The sequence below is a fragment of the Priapulus caudatus genome, unplaced genomic scaffold (genome assembly GCF_000485595.1).
Source record: "Priapulus caudatus unplaced genomic scaffold, Priapulus_caudatus-5.0.1 Scaffold307, whole genome shotgun sequence".
NCBI lineage: Eukaryota > Metazoa > Priapulida > Priapulimorpha > Priapulimorphida > Priapulidae > Priapulus > Priapulus caudatus.
Genome location: NW_014577368.1, coordinates 216,527 through 237,686, shown reverse-complemented (window position 1 = coordinate 237,686; position 21,160 = coordinate 216,527). Strand labels below are relative to the sequence as shown.

Genomic DNA, 21,160 nt, shown 5'->3' with positions numbered 1-21,160 from the left:
ACTATACACTTTCGAATGTCTACGATGCACTGTTGCGATATTTTCCCTTTTTTCCCCTTTTCCAATTTTTTCCCTTTTTTCCCCTTTTCCAATTTTTTCCCTTTTTTCCCCTTTTCCAATTTTTTCCCTTTTCCCCGATTTTTTCCCTTTTTTGATATTTTCCCTTTTTTTTTATCAAAACTAGACTCGGACTCGGACTCGTGTGGTGTGGACTCGGACTCGGACTCAGACTCAGGTGGTGCGGACTCGGACTCGGACTCGATCGGACTCGGGGGGGGGGGTGCGAACTCGACTACAACACTGGCGATAACAATTGTTGTTTTTTAGCGATTCATATATGATAACATTCACGGCTGAGCCTAATATTTAGTTCCCCTATTCTATACCCAGAACAAACAAACTATCAATCACAAACATGACTGTAAGAGCCAATGTAACTAACCAGTGCCACACCCAGCTCACGAAAATAAAGTGGGACGTAACACAAAATCAGAAGTAGATAATATAGTGCAGGATAGTATATAATACACGTGCTCACGCACACACGCGCTCACGCACGCACGCGCTCACGCACCCACGTCGCACACACGCGCTCATGCACGCACACACGTCGCGCACACGCGCTCACGCACACACGTCACACACACGCGCTCACGCACACACGCGCTCACGCACACACGTCGCACACACGCGGAGCAAACACGTCGCAACCGCGCTCACGCCATCAGTCACACACACGCCTCAGCAACACCGCCTCACCGCGCCAGTGACACGCGTTCTGCACACACGTCGCACACACGGCTTCAGACCCGTCAAACCCGCGCCACGAGTCACGCGCTCACGACACACCGCTCACGCACCACGTCGTCACACACGCGTACGCAAGCGTCACAACGCGGTCAGCAACACGTCAAACAGCACAACGCGCTCACGCCAACATGTCGCCATTAAGCGCTCCGGACACACGTCACAATGCGCTCCGGCCACATGTCAACAACACGCTCACGACATACGCGCTCAGACCCGTCGCATCATTCGCGCTCAGCACCATCAACACATGCGATTCAGCACACTCCAATACCGTCCGACATCACGCGTACGCACCGTCGCACAGTCACACGCGCTACGAACGGTCGCACACACGGCTCACGCGCACACGTTCGATCACGCACACGCGTTCCGACACGGATAATGTGAGCCCCCTTAGGCTTTGCCCCCCATACCAACTGGCTTCCGGGGCCTGTAGGTATTAACATAATGAAAGTGTCAATGCACTTGTAGTCACCACAACGTGTGCCCGCTAGCCGGGACAGGTCATAAGTCTCTGCGGTGACTCATGTGGTGAGGGAGGTTCTGTTAAACCTGTTAGTCAAGTGTGTTCATACACGCCGAAACAGTGGTGCACAGGGATTGGTATCAGGAAACCTTCTAAAGAATGTTTCGTTGGGTTCATTATGACAGTTGCCAGAGATGTTTTTTTCTACGTACACTCATCGGCGTCGGTTAGGTTCTTAGATTAAGTGAGTCAGCATTCGTAGTAGGCAAATATTTTGAGCGTAGGTGCACTCATCATTTACGTCGCGCTAGAGGCTGAATTGCAATCGAGCTTGCCACTGCAAATTACGCAGGCAAAATGCCCAACAATGCATGGCCACTGGCGCAGCATGGGCGTGGATAGTTATGTACATACTGCGTAAGTAATGACATGAAATTTAGTATTTAAAGAACTACCCTTATTTAACCTAATTCTTGTTTTGACATTCACTGGAATTGTGCCTTATCTCAGGATGTATATGGATTCTACCTAGCTGCTATGCAACCCGGCAGTCAAATTCTTTACGACAGTTCACAATACACTTTACCCTCCTCTTGAGTGTTCGAAAGGTTATCCGGAACGTTTCTCTCGCATGTGCAGCGAAACAGGCATTTAATGGTCTTTCAATTAAGCCATAACAACTGGTAGGTCACCGGGATCAACCGACTGAAACAAAAGTTTTTCCAATCGCTTCGTCAGACAAATGTCCTCAAAATGTCTAATTGCCTGTGCCACTGCCTTTGACTGGACCTTCCAATTTCGGACAGTGATGGCTTTTTCCTACATGTGCTTATACACGACTTCACGAGCCTAGGTCGAGCCGTTTAGATTTGCGTGCCGAATCTGCTTCTCCTATCCTTAGTTAAGGGTGAATGTGTCCATCTTTGACACTCTTGGACCTTTTCCTTTGACCCCAGCTGTCGACCTCCATCGTTTTGGTTACCCACTTCCGTTATCGTGACTACGTCGAGCGGTTAAGATTTGTGCCATGTTGCGAACGACGCGACGGCGACGGCCGACCGACGGCAGGACGATGGATTCTACAAGCTGCTCTGACGATGTCAGATGAGCTAAAAAGGAACAATGGTGGTAGAAGATGTAGTTTTAATTGAGCAACCATCGACGTACGTTTAGAAACGATTGCCATCTGGTATTGCATTATTTTAACCAAATGATCCATTTGGACGTGATGGCGCTATACCGCTTTGTAGCAGATGGGTGTTTGAATATCGGTTATGCTTGACGTTCGCATGTTGTTGTAATCTTTTATCTTATATTAGGTTTTTCGCAGGTGGAGAGAATATGCATTTTGATTAGTATTTGTCAATAAATTCTTGTTAACGACCAGACGATGTCACCCAGACTGTTTGTGTCTATTATATGTATATAATTGCCAACCATACCTATTTGTATAATTGTTTTTATATCAAACCGAGCCTTATTCATTCCATACCAAAATGAGCAAATCGGTTGAACTGACTGACTAATGGCAATTCCTTTTTCCAAAAATTGCGTGGCTCGAAGGTATGTCATGGCCACTGTGTCAAGAAGTGAGGAGTGTTAAGTATGGGATAGCGTAAAACTTACTTTCAACATTGTGGGCAACGGTTCCTGGAGTTATCGTTGACCGAGTGGGCACGGACAGGCACGATCGGCGACGAGACTCCAGGACGGAGCACATGGCATAGGCTTAGGCTTGCCGATGTAAGGTGAGCTAAAATATTTAAGGATAAAGTTGCAGCTGACTTGTATTGTTAGACTGTTTACAGTTAAGTTAGAGTTAAGATGATGATAGTTAGAGATGTAGATTTGAGATGTAGTGTAGAGAGGTAGATTAGAGATGTAGTTTAGAGTGTGTTAGTAGCTACTAAGGTCCATACCTTAACAAAATTTAAGCATCCAGGAACTCGACCACATCGATTGTTGTCGATTTCGTTAATAGCATCGACAAGCAATCAGACGATCTAAGCATCGCGTAAGCGATCGAGCCGATCCTAGAGTCGCAAGCCAATCCCGGACTGATCTAAGCATCGGATGTCCTAGCAATCGAAGCACGCAGTGATCTAGCAATACAACTTGACACTTGATCACAAGACTTTAAGCAATCAGACTGTCTAGAATCCAGACTGATTAGCAATCGATGATGATTCTAGCAGTCGAGGCGTCCTAGAATTGACAGCATGATACTGTCAAGAGTAAATAGCCTATCCGAAGATAAGCTTCGAGATGATCAAGACACTACAGAATCAAACGATTACTGATATACAAGTATTGAGGATGTTCAGAATGATTGTCAAGCGCTGAAGACTGCCATGTGCATGTTTAAGATTGGCCGTGGTTGAGCAGCAGAATCATCTGTTATGTATTTAATAGAGTCTTGGATCAGTCGTTTTGAAGCACATACCATAGCATAGGTTGTTACGGATGCATCTTATTGTTGGGTATATACCCCATAGAACATAACGGTTTCCTCGTTTGATTGGTTTTATTTTGGTTTTGGTTTGGATTACACTTATGAAACGCGCGCGTTTCATCAAACGTTTAAATAAGTATATATAGGTTAGAAGACACGTTGCTGCACCTATTAGTTACAATATGTTGACGTTTATCTAGGTTCCGATGGTTGGTGAAATAAACGTTATTTATCACTTTGTGTAACTTACAAACCGTTAGTCGATGACGTTACACTCATTAAGTTACGTTTTTATATGTTAGAACAACGTTGCTGCATATCATATTCACTATTTGAAAACCCGTATGAAGAGTTTAGGTACTGTTTGGAGGTTTGTAATACGTTGTTTGCACCAACATAATAACGTTAGCAATGCATACTCTGCAATACAATTCTGCGTGGAATAGTTTACTCTAGATACTTATTATAGTTTTTTTTTGATCAAAAGGCGGTTATAGATTTGTGGGAATTGCGGCTTATGCTGCAGCCGCGTGTATTAAAGGGGGGGCGGGCAATTGGGCGGTAGGGGATCCGGCTGCCGTGAAGGGAGAGGGGGGAGGGGTTGGTGAGAGGTATAGGGTAGGTGAAGGGGCGTGGAGCAGGAGGGGGAGTGGGAAGGTGGGTGGATGGGATTGTGAGGAGGCGGAAAGACTGGGAGATGTAGTGCGGTGGGGAAGTAATAGAGCGTCTAGGTAACCTTAGCGGCCTGTAGCTCTCTGTATATATATATGTTCAATATTGCTAGTTTAAGAATAACTTTATAACCGCATGGTTTATTACGTATATATAGCATAACGGTAACAAGCAACCATAGCAGCGTCACTACGCCCATGTTCTTGATTGACCTAGGAAAAAATCCGCCTACGGTACCAGGTGCGTTACCTTATGTCTCGAGATACGGGTACCCCGGTGTCTATGCGTTGCTTTCCCACAAAAAATCCGTTGGAATTATTCACGATTTATTATCTCTAGCTAATTTAATTAATTAATTATTTAATTATTTTATTATTAGCTGCTACACTAGTTGTTGGGATTGATTGTTCGTTTCGCGCAAATATTTGAGGCAAAGGTTACACTAGATTGTTTACTGTTTTTATACCGTTTAGCCGGTCTGTTTTATGTTGCTGTTAGGGAAAGTCAAGCCATTTTCAAGTATCGGATTGGCAGCGATCATTGATGCATAAATGTCACGATGGTATGTCTCAGGATTTCAGCGCCTGGATTTATATGATGATAAGCATCGTCGATTCTCTTGAGGACTTGATCACGGATCTGTTGCTATTAGATAGGTCAATGTGTGACGGGATGCTTACTGATCGTCGATTGCTTTAAGCAATCGGGACTGATCGTGGTAGAGAGATCGATGATCGGTACCCGATGGTCTTAAGCATCGTGTCCGTCCCGATTGGCTATTAAGCAATCGAGATCGGTCCGATTGATTTGATCCTCGTGTATCGTCCCAACAATCGATGGCTTAGGTCACTGTGCTTATTAGCATCATGATCAGTCTGATTGTTAATAGAGCAATCGGTAACGATCCATATCTGCCCATGAGGCTTATTTGAGCACTCGTTGATTCGCTTGTGGATTGGCTTGTGGAGTGCCTTAAATTTTTGTAGGGTAGTAAGTAATAGTCTAGTATAGGCCGAACGAGGGGGGGGCAGGTGGGCAGTGGCATGGGCTGCGATTTTGAGGGGGCCTATACTCTCCTGGTAGAGACTAAGTCCATCTAACACGCGGCGCGAGACCGGACGCCACGGAAACGGCTGTGAATCATGTTCCCCTACGGCAAAGTTCAAATTATTTCGAGCTTATGGCGCAGTCTCACTGAAGCCAGCGCAGCCGGTTACGGCGACGCGAAAATCATATGGTTATGATTTTTGACCGGTGCCCTGATGTGCGGAGAGAAGGTTGACCTCACGCGATTGTGTTTTTGATCGTGTTCTGCTCAACGCCACCATCAGCCAATGCACAAGCAATGTTGCATAATTTTCTGATCACTGACAGATGTAACACAACGGCCAAGAAATTGCCGCGAATACAGTATTTTTTCCCAGGCCCACGCCGTGCTTTTTGCCATGTGTCGTGTCGTGCCGGTGTGTGGGAAGACATTTGGCCTTAGGAGGTTTATTAGGTTCTGGGTTTTTCAGGGCTTTTAGGTTATATTACCCTACTAAGTTTCTGGGTTAATACATTAGAATATGTAAAAAGTTTTAAATAACGGACTAAGTTTGTTTACAACGCGCTGGGCCTCAAGCGCGCGACTGATAGTGCGCAAACACTTTCAGCCAAGGGTAAGACTCGAGAGTGTTTCCTCTATTATATTCATATTTAAAGAACAAAGGATGTGTATATCTTATACGAATATAGTTGTCAGTTTATATGGAATATTTGCCCTAAAGGTGTCGTTTCGGTTATAGTTTAGGTATAAAGTTTATTGCCTTTTGTGATTAGCCCTCGGTCTTGTAACGTGAAAAATAATTGTCACTTACGCATTTTTTCGGGGTGCCGGGCATGGTGTGGGGTGTCATGGCGCGTTCAATTTCGTTAGCGTGATGTGTGTTTGGGTAAAGATAGTGGTGGTATAGACGATTTTTTACGTAAGTCGTTTGTTGCCAGGTACTCTCGAGGTCTGTACCTGGCGGGCTTTGTAAGATATTGGGGTATTTGTAAAGGATCAAGGGGGATCATTTGCACAATGTTTTTATTTTAAAGAGAATCATAAGCTTATAATGTATATGTATGCATCTAAATCATATGAGATTTAGCACGCTTACAATGAAATTAATGGAGCATTTGTAGCAGTCGCAGCGCAGCGCGCCGCCCTCATTAGTGACCTTGCTTCACTTCCCAGGCATTCAGTCCACTTTTCTGCATGTGACTATCTTATACGTTTTTGGGATGAATAATCGAGAGGACGGGTACGAGCGATCACGTCGTATTTCTTTATCAGCGGGTGTTAGAATCGAGTGCTCTTAATCAGTCGACGTAGTATGGATGTACGCGTCTTAGCCGTTATTATACATGTCGTAATGTGGCTGTACAATGCCCGCGCGATATCGCGCTTTAATCGAACTTGTGGTATTTCATTGTTTCTCCACTTCCTCTCGCTTGCCTATTGCGGCTACACACGCGCACGCAGCGACGCGCACGCGCTCGGAACGCGGCGCGCGAGCTGCACGACGCACGCGCCTGCGCCGCCACGCCACGACACGCACACGAAGCACCGCCAGCACACGAGCACAAAACAGATTATTATTATATTATATTACATTCACACACAGCTGTTGCGGCCCCACGCACGCCGCGAACACGATACCCAGCGGATGCGGCCACACACGTGCCGTCAACAACACACCACACTCAACACACCACATACACAACCACGCACGTAAGCACGCACGCACGCGCACGCACCGGCGCACGCACGCACGCACGCAAACCCCCAATAACTGTACACACTCCGCACGCACGAGCGACGCACGCACGCACGACACACCTGTAAACGCACGACGCCACCGCAATGCACGCACGCCGCACGCACGCAGCAGCACAGCACACAACCCAATCTACTGGCAACGTCCAAGGGGTGTTGACTGTGCTTTGCGTCCCTTCTGTCGAACGCTGAGATTGAAGGTACGAACGTATGTTACCGCTTGTGGACAGTGATGGAAGCATCTCCTGTGGAACGGTTTATCCAAACGATTATGGGTGGTCTTGAGGCACTATTGAGCAACATGGGTCGAAGGTCCGGCCGTACAAGGTTTATTTAAATGTCATAACACCAGAAGCATGGAGGTTTAAAGGTGACAGAATTTCGCTTCGGCCCCAGTCTGAGCGATTCGATGGTGAGATGGTGATGGAGTTTGATGGGAGGTGGAGACGGGAGTTCTTGTACGGAACAAAAATATATAGATGCTACGTAGCACAAAGTTTAGTCTTTAGCTCTATTTGAATGTTGAGAACCCTTTATTAGGAACTTTCTTTCAGCTTTTTTGGGGGTCCTGAGGGTTAGTTAGAATCTATGATAAATTGACTAAAACTATGATGTTTGAACTAATTTGATAGTTGATATTTAAAATGGATTTTGATATACTGAGTACTGAATGTAATAAAGATAAAAAATGTGATTATGGATTGCTAAATTTGGGGGCATAATGTGTTTGATTGTAGTAAATGTATGCGTATGATGTTCTTTTTATGAATAAATCCTTTGTGTTATTACCCGGCCTTTGATGTATGACTTGTGGTATATTTTATTTTATTATTTGCGTATGCGCATGAGAGATGTTAGGTGATTTTTCTGTGTCGCATGATTTGAAGCAATTCTTATTTTTCTTCGTTTCCAGTTATTAGTCCATTCGTCTGGGTCGCTTGCTAGTGGACTATACTGTACTTATAACACCATATTATACCTGTATAGTGAGATGAAGAGTTGTTGGATGAAGGCGCTTTATATAAGGAGATATTCAAGAATGTTGTTTATAAACATCAGTGCTTGTCATTCGGATTGTTGAGGATCTTATTCTACAATACAATGAAGAAATGTAGAGCAGCAGTGACGTGGATCAGTGGTTTCCTTCCTGCATAGTATCAGGTGATATTAGATTTATATACTTTCTGAATAATCATTATAATGAAGGCCCGGTGGGGTTGTGGGCTGTGGCACATAACATTTTATCATGGCGATCGCGCCTGGCCAGGCTCGGTGGGCGACTCTGTGGACACACCCGCCGATGAGTTACGGGCGCTGCTGTAGATTTGACGCTGTTGGCTGTATGTATTGTACATCAGTCGGCTCAATCGCGCGGCCATATGAGGCCGGCGGCTCAATAATTATCAAATGTTGATTCGAGCGGACGTGGCGACCGACTCGAAATCGGACGCGACTCACGACCACTAGCGGATTTTTCTGCGATCGCGACATCGCATGAAATCGCCTAGTGGTGTCCGCCGTTTAGGGGCGTCTAGGGTGGTGACCCAACGCTGATTTTTGCAGTGGCATTCACGGTACCTGGACTAAGCGAGATTTCCACAGTTGGTTCAAAAGTTTCACTTTCAATTATCTAGCCGCAATTTTGTGGGTGGGGGCGTTGGGGCGTGTGCCGGATCACCCAGCACTGACTATTCTGCAGTGGCCATTCACGATCCTGAAGACTATGCGACTTTCCCTATGGGTGCAACAGGTTTCCTTATCCAGTATCTAGCTCAATTTGGGGGGTACCGTAACGGTTTTTTAGGTCTGGCGGATGCCGCCTATCACTAATGAAGTTGTCCTGGACACTGTAGCTACACAATAACGTTTTATATATTTCAGATTATGAACGCCTACAGGCAGGTTTCAGCCAATTGCACATGCCTTGGTAATTTGCCTTGCTTATTTTCGCAATGCACAGTGCAAATTTAACCGCGCTGCATGCTTGGGTGTGTATTCGTTCGGTGTGAAGGCAAGATTGTCTTAGCCTAGGACACACTAGGCGATTATGCACGCTGCCGGGCAGTGATTAAACAGATGCTTTGGTTTGTGCGTGCAGTTGGACCGCCCGGCTCGCCATGTCGAGTGAATAATATGGGCCGGTGCGAGTGCAAGTAAGCTGATCGCCATGTTGGCGCAGTAACATAATTGTCTAGATTATCGATGTTTGGTTCCTTCGTTATATATCCAAACATTGTTGATCAGTTCTAGCGATTGTGAAGGCGGCTATCGACTCCTCGACCCGACATCTCGACTTTATATTATAAAGCGTCGACGAAGAAGCAGCCCGGCGGTGACGAGCGCGCAGCGCCAGCCAGCGTGGCTGTGTTACGTGCCGGGCGGCAATATTGGATTGATGTACGGGGGGGGGGGATGCAGGATCCCTGGGTTACATCACGTTGGATTGTGTTAAATCAATTAAATCGGAGCGTAACGTGGCATTTCTTGCGGGGAAAGCAGCCGGATAAGTAGATTGTAACATGTATGGTTCGTTTCAATCTCGCATGGGTGCGCGCATGCGATCATAAATATGCGGTAGCAATGGCTGAATACATCGCGATTGGCCGATGCAGGTACGGGAAAATTATTTCCCTTGGCTATTTAAAGCGGAGAGCTCCTGATGTTGTAACGTGTAGTTGAGAGGATACGTTATTCACGTAGCTGTATGTCCACGTGAATGGTGTTTCCCTGCCCTAACATACACTTTATGTCAAGTTTAATTTCGGTTGCATGGAATGTTTACTTGTATGCGTTTTTCTAGTCCGGCTCGACACCGGTTGTCTGTATATGGCAATAGTAGTTTAACTATGCATACATTGTGAGGTAGAGCGCGTATACCCGCTGTTTGTTCAATGGCATTCGAATAAATTAGATTATGCTGCGTTCCCAATGTTTTGTAAACTTTCTCTATATAAGCTTGATCGGCAGCTGAGAGAGGACTCCTAATCTTGCATATAGATTTGTCATGATCTTGTAAACGAATCGACGAGGTGTGCACCCGCTGTTTTGTTATCTGCGTTTTTTGCATAATTGATTAACCTAACTAATTTGCATATTTTTTAATATCCAAACCCGAGCTTATTCATTCACTACAAAAGTGGTTAAAATCCGTTCACTTGATGATAATGCATTTCCATTTTTCCAAAATGTCGTGTGCTCGAAAGTCGCGATGTGGCGTTGTCAAATAGGACGTATCCTTGGGGCATGCAGTAAACACTCACCAATCTCAAACATGTGGGATAACGGGTCTGATTCGTTGCGAATCAATGTTGACGATCGGACCAACCGGCAAGGAACGGACAGGAGCGACGGACGCCCTGTCATAGCTCGGCTTGAGTAAAATTCTGGCGTGTCCATCATGTATCTGGACCCTGCCGAACCTTTTCGAATAGAGTTTCATGGGGATTTCTTCCAGCTATCTAGTCATTTGGTGGGTGGGGGCAGTTGGGGTGTTGGGGCAGTACACAACCCCTGATGTGTTCTGGCAGTGGGCCATTCACGATATGGGCTATGTGACATTTTCAGGGTGCAGATCGTTTCTTTCACTATCTAGGCTGTTTTGGGGTATCCGGTTTTTGCTCTGGCGCCATGCGCCACCCACTCATAATTTCTGCGTGTCCATTGTATACATGGGACCATGCCGAACATTTCCAATGGTTTATAGGGGTTTTCCTCTCAGCTAATCTAGCTCATTTTGGCGTGCCTTTTCATGACCATGACCACCCCGCGGTGCAGCCGATGCTTTTTTCATGGTATTCCGCCTTTCATTGGTTATGAATGAAATATTTTTTCCTTTCAGTTAGGCTGACCCTGGTCCGGTCTAATAGGGAGATAATTCCCTTATTATCTACTTCTGCATAGCTTTTCTTGCTAGTTATGGTTACAGTTTTCAATATTAATATATATGCAATATTATTATATTATTATGTTATGTAGTAGGATTATCCTAAGCGAAGGACCACAGTTAGTGCCAAATATTGTATGTTACTAAATATCTTTATATTACTATCAGGGTTACTGTTAACTTGTTGACAGCACCCGGGTATTGACATGGAATCGCGACTGTTTTTCGGCAGCGGTAGGGCGGCGGCGAGGCGCGAGCTTGATGGGGCGCCGACGGGGGGGGTCCCGGAAAAAAAATTTGATTTGAAACCCAAATAGCCTATTTTGATGGGTATGGTTCTGTATTTGTGTTTAGTAGGAAAATTAATATTGCTATGTAATATGACATTATTTTTATACCATATCTTTTTTATATTATAATATATTTTAAAAGAATACCCGCGTGCACTGGTTAGTTCTGGCGTTGGAAGTATTTAATAATCTTCGTTTGTTTCAAATATGGTATTAATATTTACGCCTTTAGTGGGAGTTCTCTCGAATTGGTAGCCGGTAAAAATTGCGCGATTAGGCGTTAAATAACGGTTTACGGATATACCAAGCCCTGATACTTAGCGACAGCTTTGGTAAGTGCTCACCTCGCGTTAAATTCGGCAGCTGTTGTAACTCAGCTAGAGGGAATTTTGTAATACGGTGCAACGACTTGTGTAACCGAATTGATTTTATCACAAAGACTGTCAATGATTATTACAAAGGTGTTCAGCTGTTGCTAAAGGCAGTTTAGTCTTTACCGTTATGACACACAACTAAACATGCACATCGTTATATGTACAATGTACGTACACAGACACTTAGACCGCTGCTTTAGATATATATATATATATATATAATATATATGTATATTTTAATACTGTCATCTTTATGTTTTCCTTAGCTCTAAGAAACGGATTTGCTAGGGTTAGAAGAATAGACTGTATTAGACTGTATAGACAGTCAGTCGCGCAGCCGCGTCGGGCTATGTTTTCCTGCGTGTTTGAGCTTACTGGTAATTCGGTCTTGCTCAGTTAGACTTATACTATAGCACCAATATTATATAAACTCTTTCTCTCACTAAGTGGCAGGCACTTGCATCACTGACAGCACCACATCAGCTCCGAAATAGTTTTATATCGCCAAACAGACTTAATGGAAACTGACGAAGTCTGAAAACCACAGCTACATTGATTGTTAGACCGATACAATAACTGCTGTATGTAATGAACTATAGCAGCAACCTTTGTACCGTTAATAAATACGTGGCTCGATCAGCTTGTTTGCTCACACTGAGTGCCAAGTCACAATCATGAGTTCACCTTTACAATGACATGGCCTGTTGGCTGTTGCTACTGCCAGACCCTCTGACATATAACCTTCATGTAACTACCGTTTGCATTTCATCTGACGCAACCTAATATTAATTATCACCACGTGACTTTTCAGGATTTTTAACTGTAATTTCAATACGCAAATCCTGGAGGGGTCGAATCGCAGATTTCAACCGAATGCGCATGCAGTCAGCTAGTGGCACAGTGCTTGCATGAGAAAGACGCAAGGAGAGCAAGCCTAGATATTACCATTGCTATAGTGATTGCATTCGATTCTCCCAACGATTTTTGAGCGGAAGCAAAGATAATTGTAAGCAAAATCATTTTGTAAAATGGAAAACACATAATAAGCAAATGCCATTGTCAGCTAACATCTAAACTGTATGAATACAGTAAGTGCATCTGGGCAGATATCGGTTAGTAAGGCTGAGAGGGTCTATGTCCCCCAGGGTGCTATCGGAGGGTACCCTAGGTACGGTTCGATATAGCGGAACGTACCCTAGCTGGTACTATCTAATATGCCGGACCGTACCTCGCGTACTCCACTAACGAGTCTAGAGAGTCGCCTACGCCTACTCCCTAACCCTAAACCATATCAGATAGTTACCAGGGTACGTTTCGATATATCGAACCGTACCCAGGGTACCCTCCGATAGTACCCTGGGGGAGATAGACCCTATGAGCGTTAAGGCCTGTGTACGCTGTCAACATTTTTGGTAACATTCTCGGTAACATGTTGACCAGGTACCTTGTTGCCGAAACTGTTGACAGTGTACACAGAGTAAAAAAGTTCGGTAACACGTTACCCAAAATGTTACTGAGATGTTGACGAAAGAATTCAGATGCATTTATGTTACCAGATGTTGACGAGGTTTAACCAATCAGAAATAGGCTCTAAATAACCTGATCTACATGTGGTCATGTGATTTGAACAAAATGGCAGCCACCATGGAATGGACCAAAGAGAAAGAGAACAAGTTAATTGAATGTTGATTGAGGGCTTGTCCCCAGTCTTAATTCCTTCAGGAGACAGTGATAAGCCCCATGCTGCTCCCTCAGGGTGATCCAGGGCTTTGTCCACACTCGTTTTCTTTCGTTACGTCTTCTCTTCCGTCTGTCAACTATGAACATCAAAATTGCAGCAGAAGCACTGACAAGACATCTTCTCCTCTTCGAATCTTCCATTTTTATGATTTTTCCCTCCAAAATCTGACCTAGAAATCCTCATTCCTGCTCATTTTTCAGTAACATCTCGATAACATGTTGGCCAAATGTTACCCAGAACTTTGTTACCCAGTGTACACCGGGTCAAAATTCATGTTGCCCAGGATGTTACCATACATTGCCAACATGTTACCGAGAATGTTACCAAAAATGTTAACAGTGTTAAGTACTGTACACAGGCCTTAAATGCATCTGCATTCTTTCGTCAACATCTCAGTAACATTTTGGGTAACATGTTTAGTTACCGAACTTTTTTACTCTGTGTACACTGTCAACAGTTTCGGCAACAAGGTACCTGGTCAACATGTTACCAAGAATGTTACCAAAAATGTTGACAGTGTACACAGGTCTTAACTGCCACTCAAGAGAATCACCAACAGTGCTCTCTGTAACCAGGTGACACACCTGGTAACAGGTAACAGGTAAACATGTAAACAGGTAACAGGGTAATAGGTAAACAGGTAAACAGGGTGTCTGACTACATCTATACAATAGATCAGTCAATAAGGGGCACTTTTTGGAGGGTCTTCATTTTAGTGACCGTGAATGGTTTGACTGTAATATCATTATCAATCAAGAATTACAGACTAGATCCATGCATTATAGATACATGAATTGTAGACTAGCTCAATGCTTCATATCAAAATAACTGAATCGCTGCAACTGACATGCATGATTTTCATCATGTTTAAAACTTCCCTAAAGCACAAACTCATAGCTAAATTATTACTTTTTGTAGTAAAAAACAGGGGGTTTTCACGTGTGTATGATGTTTACAATGCACACCATTCAAAAGGCCCAAAGGCGATCAAGCTTGAGCCCCCACCCCCTTCCTCTGCTACCGGATTTCACGTTCATGGCGTATAAACACCTTTTCTAACAACACTTGTACCCATGCATACAATAACCTCTACCCATTCTAGGGACAGTGATTTTCCGTTTCAAAAAAAGGTTGAAAAATGGAAATTCCATTTTGCCATAGACTTTGTACACATGAAAAAACAAAAAATCCGTTTACATATTTGCATAGTTGCATAAAAACAAAATTATTTGGTACAACCTTTAAAACCGGAACCGGCAACGAAACCCAGGGCTACCAAAAGTCGTAATTGTAAGTAATTGCGCTCTGAAACTTGTCTGAATGTAAACCATATCATTACCAATGCTATTGTCGACTGTTTTTTGTGATTTTATTGAAATTTCCATGTTGTAATATGTTCAAATTACGTTTTCTGCGTTTTTCCGTTTGAAAACATCTTTTCCGTTTCCAATGGCCGTTTCCGTGTTTTCCGTCCGTTTTCCGCGATCGCGGAAAATCACTGTCCCTACCATTCTAACACTGCAGGCACTAGTGCATACTCATGGTGCCCTACACTGTATGCATGTCACTCATAGCATGCAGTGTACAGTAAATACAATTATTCGTACACCTACTCGACAATAATATCTCATAAGGCTATGTCAACATCTGCTGATCCATATACCTCTAGCTGGCTGTACCTACACTGTAACGTATCACAAAACGCGCCTTAGGCAATTTCAATGCATATTCAATGCATTTCAATGCCTATTCAAGGCAAGGCAATGCCATGGCCAAGGCAATGGCCAAAGCCAAGGCAATGTCATTTCAAGGCAATTTCAATGCCTATTCAATGCATCACTGCTTTGAAACATTCCAGAGTGGCAAGGAAGCAACGCACAACGGCAAGAGACCGCCGCGTACAGGTGCTATAGTACTAGAGCTAGGAAGCAACCAGATCACTGCTACACAATAATTGCTCACTAATGATCCAACATAACCATCCATTACATGCATAATTGTAATAGATTGTGGGAAAATTATATTCATGTGATCAAGATGAGTCACTTATAATGTTATGAATATTAAATGCTTCTGTAATTATAATAGAAATAAATTAAGCAATTACACTTACAGAGTGCCAATGCAGCGTGGGCTTTTGATAATGATGAGAAATTCGTATAACTTAATTGTCAATCCAGCTACCAGGTAAGTGGATACAGCATCTAGCATGTAAGGATGTCAATGACAATGGGGACACCCAATGCACCTTCAAGGTTTTACTGTACACATTGTTACTTACCCATTGTTTTTACAGTTTAATGGCAATTGGCTAAAAAAATATCTACTCTCCCATGCTGCACAGGTAAATACGAGTAATAACTTGCACTTTGCTGTTTTGTCTTCACTACGATTACACTTCAGGGTTCATAGTAGTAAGACACATGTTGAAATAAGGACTTATAAGGCCCTTTCCGGAGGCCAAAATAAGACTTTTTTACGCGATTTCTGATAGATCATCGACTATTAAAGTGCACTAATAATATTTATATACACAATTGCACAGCAGATTTAATTATTCCGTATTATATATACAACAAAAAGGACAAAAAATAAGGACTATTAAGTACTTTTCTAAGATTTCAACAAAAATAAGTATTAATAAGGGCCCTTATTTTATTTTTGGCAAAATAAGTACTTATAAGACTTTGGAAGACCCACTACGAACCCTGCACTTACAGGGCATGATATTAGCAAGAAGTGAAAATAACATTGTGCTATTATCTACTCTTGATATTAGCCAAAATGTGAACAGGCCCACCCACATTTTTAAACAGGTCCTTAGACAAATTGAACAGGCCTATACAAGTTTGAACAGGCCTTTAATTGCGTTCAATGTATTCCATTATTAATAAAAGTATTAGCTTTGTGTCTATTAGGCACACTCGTGGTATTTCAATATTTCATTGAACTATCAGTGGAGTTCTACTTGTTTGACATGAATTATTGGAACATGATTTATTTCTTAGTAGTTACTTAGTAATAACTAGTCAGGAAAATGGTAAATATTGTTGATATAAAGGCAATCTAGGCAAGATTTTGAATAGGCCAAGTTGACTAATTATATGAGGGGTTGTGAACCCGGTGGCTTAATTTTTAAGTGGCAAAATACCGCTAATTTCGCGTACTGCACACTTACAGTTTCAGTTGAGTGAAATTACAGTTACATCCGCACACAGGCACACATACACACTCAACTATCATCAATGCTAGTCTCTATCACTTTCATATATATACAGGGGTAGAATTTGACTTTTGAACAAGAGAGTCCAACGGACTCCCTACCCTCAAAAAGAGGGAGTCCTCAGCAAAATGAGGGAGTCCGCAGTCTGAGGTTCAAAATTAAAGATAACGCATTTGCTTATTTTTAAGATTCATGCAGTTGCACGTCTGCCAAATTTTCTTTGGACATTAGCTGAAAAAATACAGTAATTCTGCGCGGCCGTGCTCCGGAACGAACTAGTTAGTATCGCAGAATTTTCAGGGAGTCACACGGACTCCTGCATATGTCAAATCATGGAGTTCGGCAGTAAATCAGGGAGTATTTGACTCCGGAGTCCGGACACCCGTTAATTTCGCACCCTGTATATATATATATATGATTCATGTACTCCTGCTTTTAATATCTATTGGATTTCCCAACGGACGTGCTTCAAGATCAAAGTCCAACTTCAGACTCTGTATCACATACATGCAATGCAACCACACAGCAGTGACGTAATCGAAGCATGCGGATTGCACTCTGGGTCTGCCCTGTGGGAGCAGCCAAGTGTGGGATGGTACAGCTTCTAGCCGGACAACGCTATACCTATGTAGCATGTATGCAGTTTTCATCTGCATGGTTAGTATTATGGTTATGGTTTGAAGGTTCGGTTTGGGAATGTCTCCGACTGCCATTACTGTGAAAAGAATGTCAGGGCATATATGCACACAGGTTACGTCGACAGTCATGCTGAGTTATTTTGGCGGGCCCAAAAATAGGACCTTAATTGCATTTTATTTATTTTTTATTTTTTCATTTACTTAGTACATTGGTAAAAATGAGAACATGAGCTTTCCTGCTCCTGTAGTGGTAATTTTTAGTGTGTAACTGTAACAACAACAGACCAAAGACAGCTAAAACCGTGTTTACTGTCATGGAATGAAGGACAACATAGCTTATAGTTATATAGTGTAGATTCATGTAGTGCTACATGGGCTTATGCGTAATCAGATACAAATGTGTGACCTATTAACAGAGTGGGTTACAGTTATCTACTCGGTTGGGATACATCAATGCTATCAAATGCGTAATCGGTAGGCCCTAATGAGTAATGGACCCGGATCATAGCTCTAGTACTATAGCCCGCGTACAGTTGCCGCACGCCTGCGTACTAGAGCTACCCGGATCATGAAGTAACATAATGATAATCAACGTTGCGGAAGTCATGTAATTTATAAACAAGCGGAAGTCATAACATGAATTAGTACAAAAACCAAGTATACCAAATATTAGATATGCTCACCCTGTCGATTTTTGGCGCGGCTTGCCTTGCCATTAAAATACGTATCTCCTCCATTTCTATCTCTCTGCCCGGACGCCCAGAAACGCTTTCCAGCATAGCCATTGTCACGCACTTCCCACTGCCTACTGAATCTACGGGCTTGCGAGCGTATATAAACAAATCTACAACAGAGACACCTGTTGAGCCTTATGTGAAACATATCAACCGCCGACGCCGAGCCAACCAGTGCGCAAGTGGAGACATCTTTTGGCAAGTTTGCGTGAACCGCAACGCAGCCGGTGACACGTTGAGGTACACGTACAGTGGCAGGCAATCTCACACAGCACAAGTACGTGTATCAGTAGTCACAGTGACTACATCCATCGGCACAAATTACTACAAATTTATACCGTCTCTTGCACATTTCATTCATATAACACCTCCCCTACCCGCCTCTTCTACTCTCACTATATTCCAGCATCTTTTAGTTCACGCACCTTCCCTCTTCCTGCCCTCATTTGCCTCCTCGATCCATACTTAACTCTACCTAGTCACTCCTCTATATTCTTCCATCTCTTTCTCTATCTCTTCCACCTTGGTCCAACTTCTATCCTATCTCTATCTACATTATGTACACAATTATTTTCCTTCTTTATATTATACCCTCTTAATTCTACCTTTTCTGAAGGTGAGAAAATCATGTTTGATTCCTGAGACCTGAACAGCAGTGATGTCCCGACGATCAATTATAATCGAAAGTCAGTCGTTTGCAGCAATCGCGACTAAGCACTCGATTATGAAAATGAATAATGGGTAATCAAAAAATAATAGTTTTCAATATAATTTGCAAACATTGATGAAATGACTTTTTATTTTGATTTATGTGCATTTATTTTGCTTATTTTGCAGCTTGGAGACAGTAAATATAACCTACACCAAACATCAATATGTATAATACTGTTACATAGCTTTTAGAATACTGTATTATAAAAAGTCCTGTATTATATGATATATGATATATTTCAATATCTGGTAGGCGCGATCAATAACATTCAAGCGATTATCTTCGATCATCGATCGATTGGGTGCAACCGATGATCGATGATGATATTCCAACTGATTCCCATCACTAGTTATAGGTCTTTATCTGAGGCATTGGTGCACAAAGACTCTAGGCTGGCTGGTAATGCAGCACTGGGTCAAAACAGAATGGGCTTCATTATCTCTGCCAAAACCGCTTTACAAAATATGCATTAATAACATCAGGAGTTAATAAAGACAAAGGAGTTTGACACGTATTTGGTACTGATTTCACTACATTTTGTCGTACGAGTTCGATGTGAATAAAAATACAAATGTATACAAACATGAGCTTCTTTTGTTCACTGGTCCTTATTCTATCTTCCGGAAGTATTACAAACCGCGCAGCTTCCTTCGTTCTGACAGAAATCGTACTTTTGCACGACATGGTTTTCACGTTAGTTACCGTCGTGTGGCGATGCAAAGCCCGAAATTCGCACACACAGCTAGTTGAAGGAGGCGCGCCAGGGTCTTTCGGCCGTAGCCTAGTTGAGTGCAAAAAATTCGCCTAGAAATTAAGTTACGTTGCACCCATGCTTGGTTTAAAAATTAAAACTATTTTACATTTAAACTATAGTTAGAATGCCTTGTTTTTATGGTTGAATCCAGCAGTTTTTTTTAAATAAACGCTGCGCTGGTAAAATATCTGAACTACTTCACCCGCGGAGGAATAATGTGTATGAATCTTAGGAGTAAATTGACGCTCCAGCTGATTGTAGCTTTTCGCACATGTGTTTTGCATAGCAACCGTTAATATGCAATTGCAGGCAAACGCATATGTTTACACCTTACTTATCATGACCATCTGCATGTGATGAAGGCGAGAGTTAACGTCGTCATCACTCAGCTTTGTTAGCCAAACAAAACCTTCTACTGGAGATAACCTACGGGAGACGCCATCCCTGACGCGCCTCCTTCAACTAGCTGTGTGTGCGAATTTCGGGCTTTGCATCGCCACACAACGGTAACTAACGAAACCATGTCATGCAAAAGTACGATTTCTGTCAAAACGAAGGAAGCTATGCGGTTTGTAATACTACCGGAAGATAGAATAAGGACCAGTGAACAAAAGAAGCTCATGTTTGTATACATTTGTATTTTTATTCACATCGAACTCGTACGACAACATGTAGTGATATCAGTACCAAATACGTGTCAAACTCCTTTGTCTTTATTAACTCCTGATAACATGCTATCTCCTAAGCACTTTAAATAGAATGAATTAAGCTTTACGAACATTGAGAGAACAAATGTAGAACTGTTGGATGCAACCGTGAATGTTTAAAACCCGAATTAAAAGAAATCTTTCTATAGGAGATACTGCTTTTGTGTCATTAAACCTTTTCGCACTATGGCAATTACGAACGTGTGGTCACAGGTACATTCGTCAATAGAGCCAAACCCGATCTTACGATTCGGAAGAACTATGTGCATGTTTACTATATAGATACGGTTGAAAAGATATAGAAAAACACATAGATCTGTACTCACACTACTCATTTGGCCTGTGGGACTAGTGGCATACTCCTGCCTTTGCTCCTGCACCAGCACTCCCACTAGCTCGATTTCCGTCAGTTTCTCCATGATGCTAACTGAATCAGAGATCGGTCGAGTGTTATTCCGCCAAAGGATTTCCTCGGATGTTGCCTTCCCGTTCTAATCTCTAGCTGTAATAAATTTCAATTTTTTAATCAGTATTCAATTCTCGTAATAGCATAAAATGATTCATGACACAATGGCTGCAAACGAGCATTCTTACAGTAAACAGGTCAGTATATAACCTATCGCGTACCATGTAATGTCCATCTCCGTGCCGTACTGGTACAGCGTACAATTCCTGTAGCTGCTCCCCCAATGTAGGTTGCTTTCCGTCAAATAATCAATCAAAACCTATAACTCCATCCCCCATTCCTCGCTATCTCGCTTTTTTACCTCTGCCTCTGTTTCAACGTCCTTTTTCGTTCCTTTTTACTCCTACACCATTGACATTGTCTCCTTTTCTCTTTCCCTCTGTGTCTTCCAGAAACACACGCACACGCACGCACGCACGCACGCACGCACGCACG

The 21,160-nt window shown here is 42.9% G+C and overlaps 1 protein-coding gene across 4 annotated transcripts in view; it reads right to left on the bottom strand.

Moving 5' to 3' along the window:
• The window catches only part of LOC106808818 (protein NDRG3-like), an 89,755-nt gene that overhangs the window by 60,742 nt on the left and 7,853 nt on the right, over positions 1–21,160 (bottom strand). For 2 of the 4 annotated variants that reach the window (XM_014811683.1, XM_014811682.1), the window contains exon 2: positions 20,586–20,761. In XM_014811683.1, coding sequence (XP_014667169.1) covers positions 20,586–20,678 — 93 coding nt within the window. In that variant the 5' untranslated portion in view covers positions 20,679–20,761. Of the gene's footprint in view, positions 1–18,035; positions 18,178–20,585; positions 20,762–21,026; positions 21,050–21,160 lie in introns of those variants that run through there. The other 2 variants (XM_014811684.1, XM_014811681.1) reach the window with 2 other exon arrangements.